This window comes from Canis aureus, chromosome 4, assembly GCF_053574225.1.
Source record: "Canis aureus isolate CA01 chromosome 4, VMU_Caureus_v.1.0, whole genome shotgun sequence".
NCBI classification, from domain to species: domain Eukaryota; kingdom Metazoa; phylum Chordata; class Mammalia; order Carnivora; family Canidae; genus Canis; species Canis aureus.
Window position 1 is genome coordinate 75,844,461 of NC_135614.1, and position 22,563 is coordinate 75,867,023.

General features: G+C 39.4%; 1 protein-coding gene across 1 annotated transcript in view; it reads left to right on the top strand.

The window, feature by feature from the left end:
- ADAMTS12 (ADAM metallopeptidase with thrombospondin type 1 motif 12) overlaps nt 1–22,563 on the top strand; it is a 310,224-nt gene that overhangs the window by 93,242 nt on the left and 194,419 nt on the right. Inside the window, exon 3 of the mRNA XM_077894289.1 lies at nt 21,073–21,223. Coding sequence (XP_077750415.1) covers nt 21,073–21,223 — 151 coding nt within the window. The remainder of the gene's footprint in view (nt 1–21,072; nt 21,224–22,563) is intronic.

The window sequence follows — 22,563 nt, forward strand, 5'->3', positions numbered from 1 at the left end:
AAGTGGGATCCTGTTTTCCTATTAGGAACATTTGAACCAAATAAAATTTTTGAACCAAATAAATTATAGCTAAAACCCACAATATGTTATAAAATTAAACATACAGACATTAAAAACCTTTTAAATTAGTTAGAATAATAATACTAAACCATAAACTCTATAAAACAAAGATGAAGGCATTCTGTCCAGTAATTACATATTGCATTTTCATGTACCTAAAATGAAAAAGCTAGCAAAGTATGGTTTTAGTTTCATCACTGAAATATGACCAAAAACTAGTATCTTGACAAGTCAGACATCCATAAAATACTTGGTTAGTAAGAATTTTCCTTTCTTTCAGAATTTTCCTTTCTTTCAGAATTTTCCTTTCTTTCAGAAAGGCTTTTGAAATAGTGATTTTGGCAACCCTAAAGCCTCCAAAAGGGCTGGCAGTTGTCTTCAACACCCCTCTGGCTTTGGAGAGATGCTTTTCAAAAACTTGTATACCTTTCTCCGTCTTTTGCTATGGGGTCAACAGCAAATGACCAAGAAGAGGAAGTGACGGTGGCAGGGGAGCCTGGTGCCAGAATGAACAGTGTGACCCCCCTTGGCCACCGAGATGCCTGGATGTCCACACGCACAGCGCTCTTATCTGCCGACTGCAGGGGCATGAATGGTTGCCTCTCAGAACATTTTCTTATAGCTTTAAAACATTTTTGAACAAAACAGGTGTCTGACAGAACCCTGTTAGTTTATTGATTAAGAACATCTCTCACCTTGTGTTACTGCCCTTTAGTGAGTTTCTTTCATGTCAGTTCCAAATTCCTACTGGATAGATTTGAAAGAAGTCCATGCTTTGCTCTTCCTTTTCTGCCTGTTTCTCCTTGCTCCAGTTCCATCCTTCCCACCCTTCCCTGTTCTACTTCTTCTGTTCTTTTTCCCCATCTCCTCCGATCCAGTGTATCTGTCTTTCTCTCTCTGACTTCCTCCCCATCCATGCTCTCCAGCCCCACTGCCCCCAACCCCCTGCTCTCACCTGCTTTACCTGCGGACCCCAGTTAGCCATGCAATTGCACACACTAGTGACTGGATATTAGGAACAGAATGTATTCTGAAAGCACTTCAATTAAAATTGTGCTTCCTAAATACATAGCCCCCAAACATCATCCTTTATCTGTGTAGATCACTAAGTGTCATTAAAATTATTCTCCTAGCTAAAACATGTGTTATTACTCAAGGCATTGAATTACAAAAACCTAATCCAACATTTTATACATTCTGTTGGGTTTTTCAAGTATCACATGCTAACACAGAAATTTGAACAATTCAGAAAGGCACAAAGAAGAAAATAAAAATCGTGTGTAACCACACAAAGGAAAGCACAAGCAAATGTTTTGAAGATAACTTTATTATAAAAGAAATATATACCCAGTGTGGCAAATTCAGAGTTTTCAGCAAAAGTATAAAAGAGAGAGTGACTATGTATGTTAATAAATATATGTATATTTTTCCTTTATTTTTCTCTATATTTCTAAATAATATGAAACATGCAGAATGTCCAGTTTTATATCCTTTCATTTAATCTCATATAATGAATATTTTTCAACATTATTAAAAACATAGTACAGTTTTTATTGGCTACACAATATCCTATTGTGTAAATATTATTCTGTTTACTTCCCAGTCCTCTGTTGCTGGTCATATAGGTTGTTTCCTATTATTGATGATCAGAAATAATGCTGTGATGGATATCTTTGTGCACAAACTGTTTTCCTTTTTTTGGATCAGTTTTTTTGGAAATAATTTTACAAGGGGAGTTTTGTGGCCACAAGTATGCTTTCTGAGGCTTTTGATGCAGATTGTCCCAAAAGGGAGAAGCAGTCCTCCCTTACTTCCCCAGAGGTGTGTGAGTGTCCATCTGACCATAATATTATGATATGGCCATATTGGCAGAGTAATTGCAGTTTTACTGTGGAAGATTTTTATTTCCTTTCTCAGATTTTGATTAAATTTCCATCAATTTTAATACTAATAAAAGGGGAGAGAATGAATTGTTTGAAAATTTTTGAGAGACTTTTTATTTTATTTATTTTTTAAAGAGAGAGAGCACATATGTGGGGGTGGAGGAGGGGCAGCAGGAAAGAGAATCCCAATTAGGCTCCCCCAGCATGAAGCCTGACTTGGGGCTTGATCTCACAATCCTGAGATCATGACCTGAGCCAAAATCAAGAGTCGATTACTTAACTGACTGAGCCATGCAGGTGCCCCTAGACTTTATTTCAGAGCAGTTTTAGATTTACAGAAAAGTTGCAAAGAAAACACATATGGTTGTATACATATACCTGGCACCCAGTGTCCCTTATTAGTAACATCTGATAAAATGGTATGATTATTGCAGCTAAAGAATCAACAGTGACACATTACTGTTAACTATAATTCATTTAGGGTTCACCAGTTGTCCCTGGTGTCAATCTTCTGGTCCAAGAAACTATCCAGGACACCATATTACATTTAGTCATCATGTCCCCTTAGCCTCCTCTGGACTGTGACATTCCCAGTCTTCCCTTGTTTTTGATGACTTGACAATTTGAAGAGTAGCAGTCAGGTATTTTGAAGCATGCCTCTCAATCTGCATTTGTCTGGTTTTTCTCATGGTTAGACTTGGGTTATGGGTTTTAGGGAAGAACACAACAGGAGTAAAGTGCCCTTCTCCTGGCATCATATCAAGGATGTATGCTATCAGTGTCACTTAACACTAATGATGCTAACCTTGATCACCTGGCTGAAGTAATGTCCACCATGTTTCTCACTATAAAGTTAATTGTTTTCTGTCTTTCCAGTATTCCACTCTAAGTCACCAAACAAAGCCGCCACTAAAAGGTGGGGTCAGAGAAGTTAAATTCCATCTCCTGGAAGAAAGAATGTTTACCCAAATGTCTGTTTTTCTTCTTGACAGGAGAAGTAGTTTGTATTTTCATCTCATCAAATAAATGTGTCATACAGAGAGAGCTATTGCTGGCAAATTTTTAAAAATAATTGTTTTGTTTAGAAGAAAAATAAATATCAAGTGTATATATGTATATATGCATGTATGTGTATAAATAGACACATACATATCAAATATACTGTATCTGAAATGTATCAAATTTAGGAATTAATGTAAAATTAGAAAAAGCATAAAAGAGAGAATACTCATCTTGGTATATTTGCTGTGGTCACAAATTCTTGATCATACCTTTGTGCTTTGCTTAACAATTACTATTCATTAATAATTTGGGAGGTCATGGATTCAGTGTCAAACAGGTTGGCATTTGCATTAGGCCAACTCATCTCCTAGAACATTGCCCTCATTGGGGTTGAGGTCACTGAAAAGCTCACAAATGGTGGGTAAACTTCAGCTGTCATTCAGCTGTTCTAGAAAGTTCTATAGCACTCACTACATACTTCCTAGAATTAAGTAAATTATTTGTGCTATTTAGATTTTGACAAGAGTGCTGTGATGTTTTAGTGTAGAATTATTCCATTAGTAGGGATTTTTACTGTTTTGTGACATATATCGTTTCTCTATTATGAACTATTTGGAGGCATAAACAGTTTTAAATTGTGAAGTAAAAAAAGAAGTCGACTTATTTTTCTAAGTTTTAAAAAGGAGGAATTTAATGTAGTAATCCCTTTGGTGTTGGTGAGAAGATTTAACTCATTGTCTATTAAAATGTGGTAGAAGTATGCAGTGTTCCTAAAACCATCAACAAGTTTTTACTTTTTTTTATTTTTTTTAAATTTTTATTTATTTATGATAGTCACAGAGAGAGAGAGAGAGGCGGAGACATAGGCAGAGAGAGAAGCAGGCTCCATGCACCAGGAGCCCGATATGGGATTCGATCCCGGATCTCCAGGATTGCACCCTGGGCCAAAGGCAGGCGCTAAACCACTGCGCCACCCAGGGATCCCCATCAACAAGTTTTTAAAGATGGCAGATGGAACAGTAGATTGCCTTCCTAACAGTAACAGAGAATAATGGAGGAGCCATTTTAGGATATGAGATTTTGACAACGTTCTAGAAGAAAAAAGTGGGATAATTAATAATCAGGATTTCATGGCCAAATGAGCCGTACCTCAGAGTGTGCATACTGGTGGGATATAGACAAAAAGAAAGTTGATTTGACACAGGAGCCCCCAGAGGGATTTGAGACTTGGAGATGCCAGGTGTGATGGAAGGCAGGGAGGCTGGAGCTGAAATTGGAATGGTCATCTGCTTCCCAAACTTGGGCAGATTTACTACTGCCAGGTGTCTATCTCCTCGGCAGTAGGCTAGAGCTTTCTTCTCTGTGGGAATTAAATGGCCCAGAGAAAAGACCTTTACATTCTGGCATTTAGGAAATCCTCCATCCCTAAAGATCAAGTACCTGCTAGATCTCTGCCTCAAAAGCCTGAAGTCATCCATGCTGACATAGAGCACTTCGCCAGCTTTTCAGCAACCCCTCATAAATATGGAAGGGTAAGCAAGGATGTCAGGATATTTTTGGAAAACATCCAACATGGAAGAGGTAGACCAAAGTAAATAAACAGGAAAAATTACTTTGGAGAAATCAGATAATGCAAGAAGCAGAAAGGAATGCAACAAACAAATAAGAAACCTTAAAATCTTTCATTAGTGTTCATAGAAATATTCTAGAATAGATTGTGTACATAAAACAAGAAGAAGATACTGTGAAGTGGAACAACTAGAGGCCAAGAAAGAGCCCGCTGAGGGGAAAAAGGATTGATGAAATTTAGAAAGAAACCAATAGAAATAGTGGAAGATAAAGCCAAGAGAATCTCTCAAAAAGTAGATGAACAAGATGTCTGGGAAATATGAGATAAAAAGTACGGGAGATAGAAGAACAATTGGGGAGGTCTAACATCCAAGAATATTTTTTGTAACTGGAGGACTGAAAGACACAGTCTCTGGAATGAAAGGTACATTTAATGTCCAGTGCAATAGGTGGAAGAAGACTCATTCGAAGGCACATAATTGTGAAATTTTGATGTAGCATGTGTAAAGAGAAGATTCCTGTGCTTTCTGGGGTAAGAGGTGGAGACCATCCAAAAAGGATGGAGAGCCAGGAAAGATACTAGATTTCTTCGTTTTAAAATTCGATGTTGGATAAAGCAGACATGCTGGTGTGAGAGCCCTGAAATCAGTGGATCTCACCTGAGGTGGCCACCAGGGAGTCCCAAGATAATGGCTGGGGCTTGGCCTGGGAGCCACAAGGCCAGCTTGGAACAGGGAGCTGGAGAGCTCGGGGGAAGCCTCTAAGAAATAAGAGCACTCCATAAAATAATGCCTGGTATGCTGGGGATTTTTAAAAGGATGGATTGATGTAACAAAGAAGGAAATGCCATAAGAAAAGAAAGGTAAGTGAAGATGCCAAGAAAAACAAAAGGCTACGCAAGAAAGAAAGTACTAGCAACCTACATGGCATAGATACCAGCCCGCTAGAGTAGATACTGGCTGGTAAGTTGTATCAGCACATACTGGCTGAGGACCGGGTTTGCCTTGATGCTGTTTTAATAATGTAAATATAGTTGTTTGTATTGGTTTGATGGAAGTACCAATATTGGGAAAATGATAGTGGGATTGTGTAAGGGAGCCAAAACCTTACCTATGTTACGGCCCGCACAGTACCTCAGATAATGTCCAAAACTGATTAAAACAAACACACAAACAACCAAACAAGAAGCCCAGCATGTTATTCAGAAATATGGAGATAGCTTCCAGAAGAATAATGTTAAAAAAGCCAAAAGTCATTGCCTCTGGGGATTGGATGAGGTAGAGCAAAAGATTTTTGTTTTTCATAACAGACTTATAAGAAATATTCCACTATGTTAAGCTATGTGCCTGAGGTAATATGAATTACTTAAAAAATAACTTATTATTTAACAACCAAATGCATTGTATTAAACGTTATTAGATTCTGGTTACAAACAAACAAACACTGAGTAGCTCTAAGACATTCTGGGGACTATTCGGGACATTTGAACATGGAACGAAAAATAGGTTATGTTGTGCAATTACTACTCATTTTCTTAGGTGAGGGAATGGAACTGTGACTATATAAGGGAATGCTGCTTAGGACAAGCATGCCGAAGGCCTTCATGCAGAACTCCCCCAGTGTCTTCAAATAATGCAGCGTATGCACTTCAGAGGTGGAAAAATACTAATATTTGTCAAATCTAGGTGGTGGCATATGGGTATTGATTATACAATCCCTTGAATTCTCTGTGCTTTGGAAATCTTTGGAGATAAAATATTGGAAAAAGAAAGAGAAATGTCATTCATATGTACTCTGGAAATCAGCATTTCCCCCGAAAAGTAATATCCAGACACTGGCTGTTCATTTTGTAGAGAGATTTGGACTGTTTGCAGAGGGCTGAGTTTGGTGTGGTGTGTTCATTCCCCAAATAGCACTGCCATAAACTGTTTACAGGCCACCTCTGCCTGGATGCTGAGGGAAGGGTCCGAATGGCTGGGAAATCAAACTCTAATGAAGAAGATGCCTGGTCAGTTCAGAGCCTGTTCAAGAAAAAAAAAAAAAAACTAAAAATAAATAAATAAATAAATAAATAAATAAATAAATAAATAAATAAATAGAAAAAATTATTAAACTTCAGTGAGCACTGAGACGTTTTATCTTCATTGTTGTCATGATATATTTTCCTCAATTCTAGAGCCCATTTCCTGAACCTCTTGTGATATGATGGAGAAAAGAGATCTTTTTGTTAAGCCCCAGTAAAAGAAGTCCTTATTAGACCAAATTTTTGCCTTAGCAATCTCTTCCCTGCAGAATTTGATTATTGTGTAGGAAAAATATATAGACCTTTCCCACTATTTTATTTCTCCAAAGTTGATGGTACTGAAGTGCTGACCTCCCGATACTCAATTCTAGTGTCATTTTAAGAGAAATATTGACAAGCTGGTGCCAGGGAGATTAACTAGAGTGCTGATAATTAGCACAATAGGAAATTTAGGGGGAAAAAAAGGTTAAAGGAAATGGAAATATTCCAAAAAGAGCAGTCTGAGTGGCACCTGATAAATGTTATGCAGTATGCTTAAGTAAATACTATGTACAAAGATAATAGGCGTATTCCAGTATAAATCTAGAAAGCAGACCTAAGATGATGCATGGAAGTTATGGGGACAAAGATTTTTAACTCCACAAAGGAAAGGGATTTCTAATAATTAACATAAGTTAGCAATAGTGGATACCTTGAGAAATTATCTTTTGTTGGTAGAAGTGCATTTGTGGTGTGGATGCTTGGCGTTGAGGATGGAGTTCCAGTATGAGCTGCAAAAGTAAACCCTTGAAGGGTCTTATGATGATAAGATTCTCTGATTTTAGAGAAAGCTACTATTTTTTTCTGAACTAATGCTATGTGCTAGCCACTGTAATAGGTGTTTTTTTTTTTTTTTTTTTTTTTTATTTATGATAGTCACAGAGAGAGAGAGAGAGAGAGGCAGAGACAGAGGCAGAGGGAGAAGCAGGCTCCATGCACCGGGAGCCCGATGTGGGATTCGATCCCAGGTCTCCAGGATCGCGCCCTGGGCCAAAGGCAGGCGCCAAACCGCTGCGCCACCCAGGGATAGGTGCTTTTTAATTATAGTTCCTTTTTCCTTAATAACAACTTAATCAAAGTAGGCATTTCCCATTGCTCACGTGAACAGCCCGAGACTCATCAATCTTCCTGTGAGCCAAGGTCACACAGGAAGAGAGTATAGACTCAGGATAAGAACTCAGATGCAGATTTGGCAATAAAGTCCCAAACACCGTATCAATGTTTTTGAATCTGTAGGTTGTAATCCACTCAATCTGTGGGTTGAATCTGTAATGTAATCCATTACATGGATGTGAAATCAATGTAATGTGTTGGAAACAGAATTTAAATTAAAAAACTAGAACACTGAGCAGAATATATCAGAATGCCTCCTACATAGGAAAAGAGGGAAGCATTACTTCTTGAAACATTGGTTTGGTTATGTACTGGAGTCTCGATGTGAAATGTATTTTTTACTGTGTGTCAAGGCCATTTCTTAACCTCACGTACCCTTGACCTTCTTGACTCCCCTTCCCTGGACTTCTGTGCCTGGGTTAACTTTGCGGACCACTCCATAGGTGTAGGAGTTTTCTGAAGCCATTGTAACAAATGACCACAAACAACATGACTTAAAACAACACAAATTTATTCTTTTATGGTTCTGGAGGTCAGAAGTCAAAAATCAAGTGCCATTAGAGCTTCATTCCTTCTGAAGGCTTCATGGAAGAATCTGTTCTCTTGCTATTTTCACTTTCTAGAGGCCCCTGTGATATTTGGCCTGTGGCCCCTTCCCATATCCCTCCGATCTCTGCTTCTGTCATTATACCATCTCCTGCTACTCACTCTGATCCTCCTGCTTCCCTCTTGTTAAGGACCTTTGTGATTACATTGTCAACAGTCTCCCCATTTAAAGATCCTTCACTTCATCACATCTGAACACTTAAATTCCCTTTCCTAACCACAACGTCTCCTGCAGTTGCCCTATTTGTCATTTCCTTTGACTGGCTTTTCAGTGGTTCAGGGTCAGCTGAGCATTCAGGCAGGCTCCATAATAGGGCAGTGTCTTCTCCCACTCTTCAGAGCAGTTTCCCAACTGCCCTGCCTGTGTGCCATAAGCAGACGATCTTACCTCTACTGAAAGAGAAAAAGAGGTTCGCCTCTCTTTTTCTTCTTATGCCATCTTTGGAGGAGGACATAGCACTTCTAGTCACATCATGTGACTATAGAAAATGTTTATTTTACTGAAGATTTCATTGGTGAAAAAGGTAAAGGAGTTTATACTGTACGTTTCCTGTCAAGCATCAAGTAAAAGGCTCCAGTTTCTTTTTGCAGGTCTTTCACTTTGGCTGCCAGCTGGACCTATCTTAGATCCTCTGTGGATCTTCTCTCTTCCGGCCTCTCCATTTCCAGAGGCTGCTTTGTCTATACCCTGGATTATTTCTGGGACTCTCTCAACTTCTTCCTTCTTTCTTGAATATAGTCATTTAGAACCCTTCCCCTTACCATTTTAATATTGTCTTCAAGGATGTGAAAGTCTGTTCTGCTGAGGAAGAAGGTTTTGTTTGTTCTTGGCCAAAAATGCTAGTTGCCCAGACCTGTTCTTATAGGTCAGTGGGGGATTACAAATAAGTAAAATTTGTTCTGCTGTAGTTGTGACCTCAGGGGGGTTTAGAAAGTAGAGACTGTGAATGTGGACGTACTCTTTAATGAAAGAGCCCTTGGGAAGGCAAATCTTTTTTTATCTTTTCATTTTAGAGATGTAATGCACTATAAATATCAGTGTTTACATCCATGTCTTTAAGATCTCACACTGGAACCCCTCTTCCTTTTTCTTTTATTTTCTCTTCTTCTTTTCTTTTTTCTTTTCTTTTTCTTTTTCTTTTCCCCCTTTTTCTGCTGCACTTGGTGAGGCTAGCATCTATCAAATCCCTCATGGTTTGCCTACTGCCATCACTAGGCCACCAGAGAAGACATCCACCTTTGTCCCTAAACCACTGTTAAACATTCCTGGAATGCCATGTTTCAGGCCAAAATCACTTTGGTGGCCATAGCAACAGTCTTGGCTGGCTGCTGTGCTCTTTCCTGCCTGAGTGGAAGCACTCCCAACCAGGGATAGTAAAGCATCATGGTGGGAGAAGCAGAGCCAGGGTCATGTTCTCCACAGCCCAGGAAGGATTTTGTATCTTTATAGTGGAGGATGGTTTCTGGACTGAGAATGATGACCTGCTGGGGCATCGTGAAAAAATAGTGCTGTATCTTGGCCATATCCGCCATAATGGTTTTCTGCTCCCCCTGGGAGACAGTGCTTTCACTTCTGCAAAGCTGGTTCTCTTCCATTGTTCTCCTTAATAACATGTTTCCTGGGCTTCCAGTGTGCTGGCAATTTTCTGCTTCTTTTTAGTTGGACTTCTAATTTTCTGGTGATGACGAACATGGATTGCTACTTAGAGCCTCTCCCCCACAAAGGCAAAGCCATAAAGAAATTCTGAGGAACAATATTTTTCTGATAGAAGATTATTGAGAGAAGGAGAAGTAGTCAGAACTGTCCTATGTCTTTGACATCCCTCCTTTTGCTCAGGATGGGAAAGACCATTTTGTAAGTCACTGTCGTCCATGACGCTCCCACCCTGTCCCTGAAGACTGTGAGAGAAAAGTTATAATGGGTTTTTGGTTGCTACAATATCTCTTAGCCAATGCTCCTTGAACTTGTTAGCTTATCATGGAATGCATGGTTAGAGATGTAATGAAATTCCTTTTTTAATTTTCAAGAAGAATAGGTTTGGTAGGGTTCTTCAGCATTTGTGTCAAGTTACCTTCTTTCAGATGGCCCACCTTCTTAATGTCAAATGATACCACATTTCAAATCCAAAACACTTATTCAATTAGAAAATCTATTTCCTAGAATGTTTAAAGCTGTTTTGGGCATCTTTTATCGATCTGATCTGTTAAGGTGTTATGGGCATTCTCTGTGAACCTCAGATTCAGGGGATCATCCTCCACAAATTGCAGTCATTATAGTTGAAACTTCTTTTGATTGAGTGTTTAATTGGGATCATTGACAGTATTTCTCCATATCTTTAATGTTATGCTGGTTTGGTGGTAGAAGAAGATAAAAAAAATCAACACCTATTGGAATAGTGTTATGTTTTCCAATGTAGGATACGTGAATTACCTGTATCCCAGGTGCTTGCTAAAATGCAGATTCCTGGGTATACATTAGATGTCTGACAAGAATCTCTGGGCAAGACTCCTGGGGACATGCATTTTTAATAAGTTTTCCAAGATTCCTTTGCACACAAAAATTAGAAATAAGTGGACCATCTGATAACCTGTTCTTTTTAGTCATTTTGTTTTTATTTCTAAAGATCCCCTTTAGTGGGCTGAGTGGCTATTCTTCTCACAGGGACTTAGTGTTTCTTCCCTAAGAACAATAGTCAGTGAAGCTATGTGAACATCTCTTGGGAATTAGAATGGGGTAAATGCACTTAGTTCCAAGGGCTATCTATTGAGAACAACTAATGAGAGACAGCTTTTCTACCTTTACCTGAGCAGAAAGTTTTCTTCTAGAACCAATAAGTGAGTACTTTCAGAAATAAATAACTATGGTCACCATGCTGCAAAATGAAGAAATGATCTAGCCACAGAGAAGAGTCCAAACACTATCACCTTGAGGAAATCTATAAGAGATGGCAACACTTACTGAAGGCCAGCCCCTGCTTGGGATCATCTTTGTGTATTACTTTATTCAGTTCTTACTAAAGCTCCTCAGCAAAGGACATCTGTCATCACCATTTTGACAGATGAACAAACTGGCTCAGAGAGACTGAATTACTTGTCAAAGCTACATGGCTTGTTAGTGCTGCAGTTGACTGTAACTCAGCCTGTCTCCAGTTTGGCTTTTCCCATTAGAGGCAGAAAAACGGTGCTGTAGATTCTGATTTCAGGGGGAAAAGAGGCCAGGATTTGGTATCCAGGGCTGACCTAGAGACTTGAAATTAAGTTTCAAGTTTGAAACTGAAGATTTCAGCCTTCATTCCTTTGAAGAAATTCCAGTTTGTGAATTAAGCTCAATTCTTCTTGAGAGATGCCCGGAAAATCAGCCTTTCAGGCTGAGGGGATGCCCATGATGTGTTGGAAGTTTCATTAGAAGGCCTCCACCGTCAGTTTGAGCTCTCAGACTACCAAAAAGGAAGGAGGAGAAATCTATTAATTTTGTCTCCTTTCAGATTTTTTCCAGACAGCTCAGTGTACACCCACTGGCCATTGATTCTCCCCTAGTTAGTGTACTATATACTTATATATAGGAGATTTATTGTCAAGAATTGGCTTGCACAATTAAGGAAGCTGAGAACTCCTATAATCTGCCGTCTGCAAGCTGGAGAACCAAGCAAACCATGGAGTAATTTCATCTGAGTCTGAAGGCCTGAGAAGCAGAGGAACTCATGGTGTGTATAAATCCTGAGAGTCAGAGTAAAGATCTGACTCTCAAGGGGTTGGATGATGCCCACCCACATTGGGGAGGGCATTCTCATTTACTGAATCCCATTAAATTCAAATGTTAATGTCATATGGAAACAACCTCACAGACACGCAGAAGTAATATTAAATCAGGACTTTTTTTTTTTTTTTTAAGATTTTATTTATTCGTGTGTGTGTGTGAGAGAGAGAGAGAGAGAGGCAGAGACACAGGCAGAGGGAGAAGCAGGCTCCATGCAGGGAGCCCGACATGGAACTTGATCCTGGGTCTCCAGGATCATGGCCTGGGCTGAAGGTGGTGCTAAACCGCTGAGCCACCCGGGCTGCCCTGAATCAGGACTTTTGACAGCCAGTCAAGGTGACATGTAAAATTCACTATCACACCAGGCATCTGGGGGAAATGCTCCTTAGACTCTCATAATAGCTAATAGTTTACACTTCTGAGGCACTTCTGTGCTAACATTCATCCAGGTGCTTTACACTGACTCATTCAATACACATTGACAAGTCTTAATCAGTTAGTTAACAAGTTACTCTCACTGTTCATATTTTCAGATAAGGAATTGAGGCCCAGGGAAGTTAAGTTACTTGGAGCTAAGAGATGAATCAAGCAGATGGACTTGCTTTCATCACCACTTTGTATTGTGTTCACTGTGGATGGTGCTTTGACAACATGAGCTGCTATGCATTTGTTTGGTACCAATAAATACAGTAAAGCCTTCCGCTAGGCATTTTACATACAATGTCTCTGATAGTTATAACCCTGCAAATTAAGATAGATGATGTTCCATTTTACAGATGAGAAAACTGGGGCTCGCTATATTGACCAATTTGACCATGGTCACACAGCTCATGCTATTTCTAGTAAACCCTGTCATAACTTTTTGAACTTATATATTTTTTGGAATCCATTTCATCAAATTTTTTATTTTTTATTTTTATTTTTTTAAAAAGATTTATTCATTTATTTATTCATGATAGATATAGAGAGTGATAGAGAGAGAGGCAGAGACACAGGAGGAATGAGAAGCAGGCTCCACGCCGGGAGCCCAACGCGGGACTCGATCCTGGGACTTCAGGACCGTGCCCTGGGCCAAAGGCAGGTGCCAAACTGCTGAGCCACCCAGAGATCCCCCTCATCAGATTTTTTAAATGAAGAGCGTTATATTTTCTATTTAGACTCTAAACTACCAACCAGGGAGTGGGATGTGGTCTTGTGTATATTAGGATTGTGCTTCTCTGAAGCTTCTCTGAAGAGCATGGGAGAGGTATGAGAACATGTAGGTTGATATTTCAGGGCTGTCAGGGGAACAACACCTTCTAGAAGTGGAATCTGCTTTCCAAGTCTATATGATCACAACTCCAGTCCCAGGGTTCACGCCCCTTCCATTCTGGTCTCAGGACAATGGCAGCCCCCTCTCACAACCCTCATCCAGCCAAATTTGCTCCCAGTGTTTCATTTTAATTTTGGCAAACGTTGGATTGTTTATACCTACTTATCTCTCTCATTTCTCTGAAGTTTGTGTCAGTACATTCATTGGTGTTTCCAAGCTGGCTCCTGATTGACTTGATCTTGAAAAGCAAACTGTTATAGTGAGATGTCACATTTTTGCAGATTGTATTTCTTTTAAGGCAAGTCTTCAACTTTGCCTTGATTACAGAACTCATCACTCTATGATGCATATGGTGTGGATTTCCTTTGGTCATTAGCCAGTCTCTGGGAATATACAGTCCAAGGTGGTAGCTATTAACTACCTATGGCTGTTTGAATTTAAGATAATAATTAAAGTTAAATGAAATTGGATCATATGGTATTTCTGTTTATAATTTTTTAAAGATTGTTTTTATTCATTCATGAGAGACAGAGAGAGAGAGGCAGAGACATAGGCAGAGAGAGAAGCAGGCTCCCTGCAGATTATGATGCAGGGACCACGATGTAGCACTCGATCCCAGGACTCCAGGATCATGCTCTGAGCTGAAGGCAGCCACTCAACCACTGAGCCACCCAGGTGCCCCTGTTTTTAATTTTTTGAGGAACCTCCATATTATTTTTCACAGTGGCTGGACCAGTTTGCATTCCCACCAGCAGTGCACAAGGGTTCATTTTTCTCCACATCCTCACCAATACTTGTTATTTCTTATCTTTTTGGTAGTAGCCATTCTGACAGGTTTAAGGTAATATCTCATTGTGGATTTTATTTGCATTCCCCTGATTATGAGTCATGTTGAGCATCTTTTTATGTATCTGTTGGCCATCTGCACGTCTTTGGAAAAATGTGTATTCAGGTCCTCTCTCCATTTTTTTAATCATGTATTTTTCGGTGTTGAGCTGTAGAAGTTCTTTATATGTTTTAGATATTCAACTCTTATTAGATAGATCATTTGAAAATATTTTCTCTTATTTAGTAGGTTGTCTTTTTATTTTGTTGGTTTCCTTTGCTGTGCAGAAGCTTATTTTGATGGAGCCCTAATAGTTTATTTTTCTTTTTTATTTCCTTGCCTGAGGAGGCATAGCTAGAAAAATATTGTTATGGTTGATGTCCAAGAAATTACTGCTTGTGTTCTCTTTTAGGATTTTTATGCTTTCAGGTATGACATTTAGATCTTTATCCTTTTTGAGTTTATTTGTGTGTGTGGTATTAGAAAGTGGTCCAGTTTCATTCTTTTGAATGTAGCTGTCTAGTTTTCCCAGCACCATTTATTGAGGGTGCTTTCCCCATTGTATATTCTTGCCTCCTTTGTCATAGATTAATTGACCATATAAGCAGGGGCTTTATTTCTGGGCTCTCTATTCTGTTCCATTGATTTGGGTGTCTATTTTTGTGACAGTATCATACTATTTTGACTAATACTATTTTGATTAATACTATATATATTTGATTAAAACTATTTTGAAATCTGGAACTGTGGTACCTCCAGCTTTGTTCTATGATTCAATAATTCCACTACTGGCTATTTACCCAAAGAAAACAAAAACACTACTTCAAAAAGATATATGCACCCCTCTGTTTATTATAGCATTATTTATAGTAGCCAAGATATGCAAGCAACCTAAATGTCTATTGATAGATGAATGGATAAAGAAGATGTGTACACACACACACACACATACATACACACACACAGAATATTACTCAGCCATAAACAGGATGAGATCTTGCCATTTTTAACAACATTGATGGACCTACAGGATATGATGCAAGTGAAATAAGTTAGACTGAGAAAGACCAATACCCTATGATTTTCACTTATATGTGGAAACTAAAAACAAAACAAATGAATAAAACAAACAAAAAAACAGAATCAGACCTTTGAATATAGAGGACAGAACTGATGGTTGCCAGAGGGATGGGGGTGGGGGATGGGAGAAATGGGTGAAGGAAAGTGGGAGATATATGCTTCCAGTTATGAAATGAATAAGTCATGAGGATAAAAGGCACAGAGTAAGGAATATAGTCAATGATATTGTAGTAGCGTTGTATGGTGACAGATGGTGACTATGCTCGTGGTAGGCATAGCATAATGTATAGGCTTGTTGACTCACTATGTTGTACTCCTCTCAATGACACTCAAATAAAAATTAAAAAAATAAAATTAGGTAAAATTAAAACTTCAGTTCTGTTGTTAGTTATATTAGCCACATCTCAGATGCTCAGTAGCAACTTGCACTCGTGGCTGTCAAATTGGATGGTACAGATGTAAAACATCTCCATCATCACAAGAAATTCTGTTTGGCAGCATTGTTGCAAGAGGTGGGGACCAGATCGGTGTTGTTACAATATCTGCCCCGTATGGTAACTCCAGGTGGATGCACCAGAGCATGTCTTCCTGGCTTGAGCTTTTTCTCCTCACACATCAGTCACTAGCACTGCCAAGACTAATATGCAAAATCTTCATGAATTTATGACATTACCAGTCACTCTTCCCTTCGGCTCCATGCAGGCCACTCGGGGAGCTCTTGGGATCATGGGGGAATCTTCCCAGTGGTCTTACATCTTATTCTGAGGGTTCTATCATCTCTTGACTTCTGACTTAGGTTATATAATAAATAATAAAATGCCTGTTGCAAGCCAGCGACAAAAAAGTTAATAATTCTGGGAGGCTGTCCTGGCTTTACAACTGTGCCTAGTATCTTAGAGACTATAGAAGTGCGGTCTTCCGTGTTTGCCCTCTGAAAGCATTCTTCCTCATTGGTCTTCATCTGAACCACAGCAATGGAATCTGTAGCACCTAGGTACACCTACGTACCCATCACACCCCAAATATACACCTTTCTCAGGGGTGCTGCATATCAAGTCCTGTCTTCCTGGCTGCATTGTAAACCTTGAGGTTTATGTATCTCTCTTAGAGTTCTTAGCATAGAGTTGGCCAAGTGATAGATACAGATTGATAATCAATAAGGATAATTTTGGGGTGCATTTTATCCTCTTTCTTATCTATTATAGTGAGGAGCCAAAGGGAAGAGTGACTGGTAATGTCATAAATTCATGAAGATTTTGCATATTAGTCTTGGCAGTGCTAGTGACTGATGTGTGAGGAGAAAAAGCTCAAGCCAGGAAGACATGCTCTGGTGCATCCACCTGGAGTTACCATACGGGGCAGATATTATAACAACACCGATCTGGTCCCCACCTCTTGCAACAATGCTGCCAAAGAGAATTTCTTGTGATGATGGAGATGTTTTACATCTGTACCATCCAATTTGACAGCCACAAGCTGCATGCTGCTACTGAGCATGTGAGATGTGGCTAATATAACAGCAGAACTGAAGTTTTAATTTTACCTAATGTTGTTTTTTTAATTTTTATTTGAGTGTCATTGAGAGGAGTACAACATAGTGAGTCAACAAGCCTGTACATTAGGCTATGCCTACCACTACTATTATAGTGAGGAACTGGGTATCTTTTCCGGGATTCATGTACTGTAATTGAGAATCTGAGTACCTCTTTATCCCAAACCAGTATATTGCTCTTGTTGTCTGCATCATCATGGAAAGAAAAAGCCAATCTGGTAACTTCTTAAATTTTCAAATGAAAAGGGATTTCTTTCCAGGACAGGCTGACAAGTTTTGGCAGCACTGTTCCATTGCACAACTCCAAGGGGTGCCATTCACACCTTTTTCCTATGTCAACAGCACCCCCTTGAGCTGTGCAACACAGAGCTCTGCGTGTCAGAACTGATTTAGTAATTCTTTCTTATGTATTTTACAATACTATGGTTGTTACTCTTTAGTTTGCTAGGTTTTGCCTATGGTAAGCATGCCAGCATGCCAGCATAGGTTAAGTGAAAGCATGCCAGCATAGGTTAGGGTCTCTAGGCTGTGTGGTTCTAGAACACTCTGTTCACAACTTCCTTGTTAGATGGTGCTAGTTGCCTACAGGACCCCAAATCATTGCACTAATGGAAGTATAATGTCATTTATATCAAGATGACTAACACTTTGTTGGGAGGAGGAGAAGAGGTTGTAGGCAATTATTCTCAATCCAAGACTGGCAAAAATAAGTTGGTTCTAAAGAGTCTGTGAAGGTCCTTTCCCACCTTCCTTTAGCAGAGAGCAGTAGAAGTTCAATGCCACTGACTCACACCTAAGTGGCTCAGCCCTTTGTCTCATGCCCCCCAGCTGGGCTTGCCTGATGAGTAGAAAGCAACTTGAAAAGTGATTTAATGAGCTTTAAGAAATCCACCTGCCTTAAAATCTTTTCCATTAGTCGGTCCCTAACACTTGAAATGAATTAGTAGACATTTTTTCTTTATTGTCAAGTAATATTTATAAAGAATTAAAGACAGGCTTAAAATTAATTTATTAGTGTTAGAAATCAGAATAATGGTTATCCTTGGGTGGGGATGGTATTGACTGGGAGGGAAATAGGGAGTTTCTCAGCCACTGGGAATATTGTTTCTCCATTTAGCTGTTCCATCTAGGAAAGATTTATGGGACTTTACAGTTATGATTTGTATATCTTTTTATATGTTTATAAATCTTCAAAATAAAATTTACTTAAAACAATTCTTAGAAGATAGCCTCAAAAAAAAAAAATAAAAGAAGATAGCCTCAGGAAGCATTCACAGGTATTTATAACTTAGTTAAAACAAGAATGTGAGGGGTACCCTGGTGGCTCATTTGGTTAAGCATCTGCTTATAGCTCATGTTATGATCCCAGGTCCTGGGATCGAGCCCTACATCAGGCTCCCTGCACAGTGGATAACCTACTTCTCTCCCCCCATCCCCACTCATGCTTTCTCTCTCTGCTTCTCAAATAAATGAATTCAATCTTTAAAAAATGAACAAAAAACAAACAAGGACGTGAGTTTATTTCCAACAGGGAGTTAACAGTGTGCTCAGACTACTGGATACTGAGGGAAAGAGTAGATGACAATGGAGAGAAGGGCAGATTTGTCTTTGAGCTTCTACCTGGGGTTCATTCTGCCCTGGTTCTTCTGAGAACAGAGTACAAGCCCCCAGTGAAATGGATACCTTTTTTTCAAGTCCATCCCCATTCTTCAAAGATCTAAGAAAGGTGAGCAGGTTATGGAGAAGATTGTAATGAAGAGTGACTCTTCCAGAACTGGTAGTAGGGCAGTTAGCCTCAGGAAAGCATGGGGCCAGTCCTTTGTTTGGAAAGCAAACCATATATGAGTTCTTTCGGCATGACCTGGCTCTGGTTAGGTGAGGAGAGACCAATAAACCATTGCCACCTGGATACTCTTGTATAAAGCCCTGTGTGTATATACTGGTGGAGAGAAGAGGGGCGGAGCTCTGCTAGAAAATCTTCCCACCTCATTCTCCTCCAGACCAGTAGGTGTCTCTTCATCCCCTCTCCTTCTGTGTGACACACATGTGGGGTCCATGCGTGTGAGCAGGTGTCCTGCTTCCCTTCCAGCTGGTGAGTCAGCCAGCCCTCCTAGTTGTCACCATCCAGCTTCTGAGAAATATTTAGGCTGAGTAGGTGATTTCCAGGTGCAGGGCTGGCCTCGTGGAGGAATGAGATGAAAGTAAACCTTTAGGAAAATGCTTGTTTGGCTTTCAGGCATTCTCATTCATGTTGCTCATAAATAGTTATTATGTTCTCAGCTGGAGCCCCATCTGTTTCTTCTGTACCACCTGGGTCCAGAATTTGAGGCTAAAGAAATACCAATAAATCATTCTTGTTGGCAAATGTTTTTTTCTTCAAGGACATCAGTATTAGGTTGATAGCAGTTGCACAAAGGGACCCCACACCAGCCTTCCCTGAGGAGTCTTTGAGTCCTCCTTTTCTCTGTGAACAAATGAGTTCCATCAGCAATAGGCTTACATTCTCATGTCTGTGCTCTTTGTCTTAGAGTAGAAATGGAACCAAATCTCAGCACTGCGTAAGTCTGTTTGCAGTTATTCTGTTACAATCTGGGTCTTGTCAGTTCTTTATGTCACATGGGATTTCTCAGAGAAAGCATTACCAACCTGCATTTGTAAAGTACTTTGCATGGCACTTTTATAAGCCTTGACTCATTTGATTCTTCTAACAGCCCTATGAATTAGTAGGTTTTACCCCCATTTAACAGGTGGGGTGACCTATTCAAAATCACACAGCTGTTGTTATGACTGCCAGTAAAGTGTGCCTTTTTTTCCTATTCCCCATGTTATTAAAGACATTTCAAAGTCAGTAATGAAAACAGGAAGCCATTTGTGAGATTTATGTTATGATCCAGTTATGTTACTGGTCCAGGGAAGCAAACATTTTGGAAAGACATCCAAGTCACGGACTGTCCACAGACAGCAGCCTCTTTTCATGAGCCCCTCTTGTCTTTTCGAGTATAGGGGCTGCTCAGCTAGTCTTCAGACTCCTCTGCAGAGCAGGGCAGCTGTAGCTTGCTGAGGGATAGTGAGGGGGCTTGAACTCAGAAGCCTTCATGGTTTCCCTAACCCCTCCAGTGTTTCCAGGCTTACTCTTGCAAAACTTATTATCCACTGATCTGCTATATTGATCCTAATACAACGAAATGACATAAAATCCGGAAAGAGACTAGTGATAGATGAGACTATGAGCCAGGCCCTTTTCTAAGAGCATATATTAATTCATTTGGCCTTCATAACAATCCTTGGTTATCCCCATTTTTCACTTGACAAAGCTGAAACTGAGCAAGTCACTTGCCCAAGGTCACAGTGCTACTAAGTGGAGGAGCTGGGATTGAATCCAGTTGAATTCCAGAGGCTGAGCTCCTGATCACCTCAGTATGGTGCCTTAGGCAGGTCTTCTAGGGCAAGTTCTTTTCTTTGTTAATATAAAATTCAGATCCTGAGCCTCAAGTCCAGCCTAGCAGATCATTGGCAAATGAGTTTTCTAAACATCTCAAATGAGCACTAAGAAATTCCCCTGAACAGAAAAGAGAGTTGTAGCATATACCACTTCTAGATCTGAGCTCCAGAAAGAGTTATTCATTCTTGGGCTTTTTCCAGCTTATCACTGATTCCCATATCTGTGAGTGAGAGGGCTCCCCTCCCCTGGAAACTGACAGAGGACTTTGCACTGTGGATTCCTGGAAACTCAGTCTCAGATCAGGGACTCTGTGCTCTGTTTCTATTGTTTCCATGAGAGCATTGTGGCCAAAACACTTCAGGTCAAGCAGCTATGTGAACATATTGCTAGACTACCTCCATACAGGTTTTCCAAAAAATTATCAATGGAATATGGGGTTTAGGTATCAATTCCATAATAGGGCAACTGGGAAGTACTGGTTCCTAATTTAAGATTCATAGATAACCAGCAATGGTTTTAGGGGCTGGGAATGAACCTGCAACATTGCATGCCACATTTTGGATACATTTTTTTATTGGAATCTAAAAGGGATCCATGACCCCAAAATATTGAATAACTGTGACTATAAAGACACCTCATTAACTTGTTCATGTGTAGCTTTCCTGTGAGATGAAATGGCAGACTTTGAAAGCACTGGTCTTACAGGTTTTCAGGTATCATCAGATCTACGTATTTTTCACTGTAATAATCTTCTTTGCATAGATATAGAATTGATTCAAATAGATCTTTGTATTATGTATATTTACAGACTGGGTTTTTCCATCTACCACATGGAGACTTCTTCATTGAGCCCGTCAAAAAGCATCCAGTGGCTGAGGGAGAGTACCACCCACACATCATTTACAGGAGGCTGAGGCAGAGAGTTCCAGAACAGAAGGAACCAACATGTGGATTAAAGGGTATGGTGACTTAAATCTCCTCACTGCATTGAGGAGTCTGTTTTGTTCCATTATTGTTCTATTATAATGTGGGTAGTTCTTACTCAAATCTGTTATCTATCCCCGCTCTGTTGCCACAAAGTGTATACCCTTGGGCTTAGGAATTATTAGGAATAATTTCACTTCTTCATACTTTAGTCTCTGTGTTCTTAATGGGAAGGGAAAGAGGCATTCTCCACATCCTTGCTACATTAATCAGTGATACTCAATTGATATTCATAATGGTGAATTGTTTGTTTTTTAAACTTTATAAATCCCTAGAGGAAGATACTTTAAAGACAATTAGTTTTAGTATTAGCAAAGTTATAATACTTTAGTGTGCAATATTACTGAACTGCTTGTCATATCTGCGTATGGATGGCGGATTTAAATGTATGATGATGCTGATAATGATGTGTGAAGAGAAACTGAAAGAAATATCCACACTTTATCAGATGATGAATTCAGCAAAGCATCTTTTGGCTGCCTTTTGTTTTTTAGTTCACTGACGTATGTTCCCTGCCTCTTGCTTGGGAGTGATCTGAACTGGTCCTCTCTACCTTATACTAAACAGTTTCAGATAATTTTCAGAGGTGAACTGACCCAAGTTGTTTCCTTGCAATTCCCATATTCTCTCTGATTTGTAGGAAATAATGATCTATGAATAAAAGGCCACTGGAAATTGGGACATTTTCTTAAATATTGTATAGTTTATCCTTTCTTAAGAGAAAAAAATAATGTTGGCAAATTGAACACCAATAAAAAATAAATTTATATAAAAAAAAGAGAGAAAAGAAATAATGGGCCAGAGGGACAGTTAACGAAAGGAATCCTTAATATTATTTATATGTCCAAAGGATTTGGAAACTGTGGGCCTCTATGGGAAAATAGATAGATAGTGAAAGAATTAGGGCAGGCCGATGCTAATAAAGGTTTGAGAGGACTCAGAACTTGGCAAGCAGGAGACGGAGAGGACAAGGGGACAAGTAATTTCTCAATAGACTTCACCCAGACCCTGGGATAGATGGTAACTTTCCTTGGAGTTTATTCTATAATCTTAGCAGAGTATGTAAAGGATAAGAAATTTTGAGTCTATAATGTTTCCTGTATAAAAAAATGGACAGCTGTTTGCATTCCTTAACTTTAGGAAGCTATTCCAACTTTGTCCTAAATCAGATAACCTACTGTCTAAATCTCCTTCTAGCAAAAGCTAAGAGAAGGAAAGAGATTCTTCTTCTGGATGGTCCTATTGATTAAGTTACCAATCCAAATAACTTAGTTTCTATGTGAAATTTTATGGCTCTGATCTAATCACCTGAAGA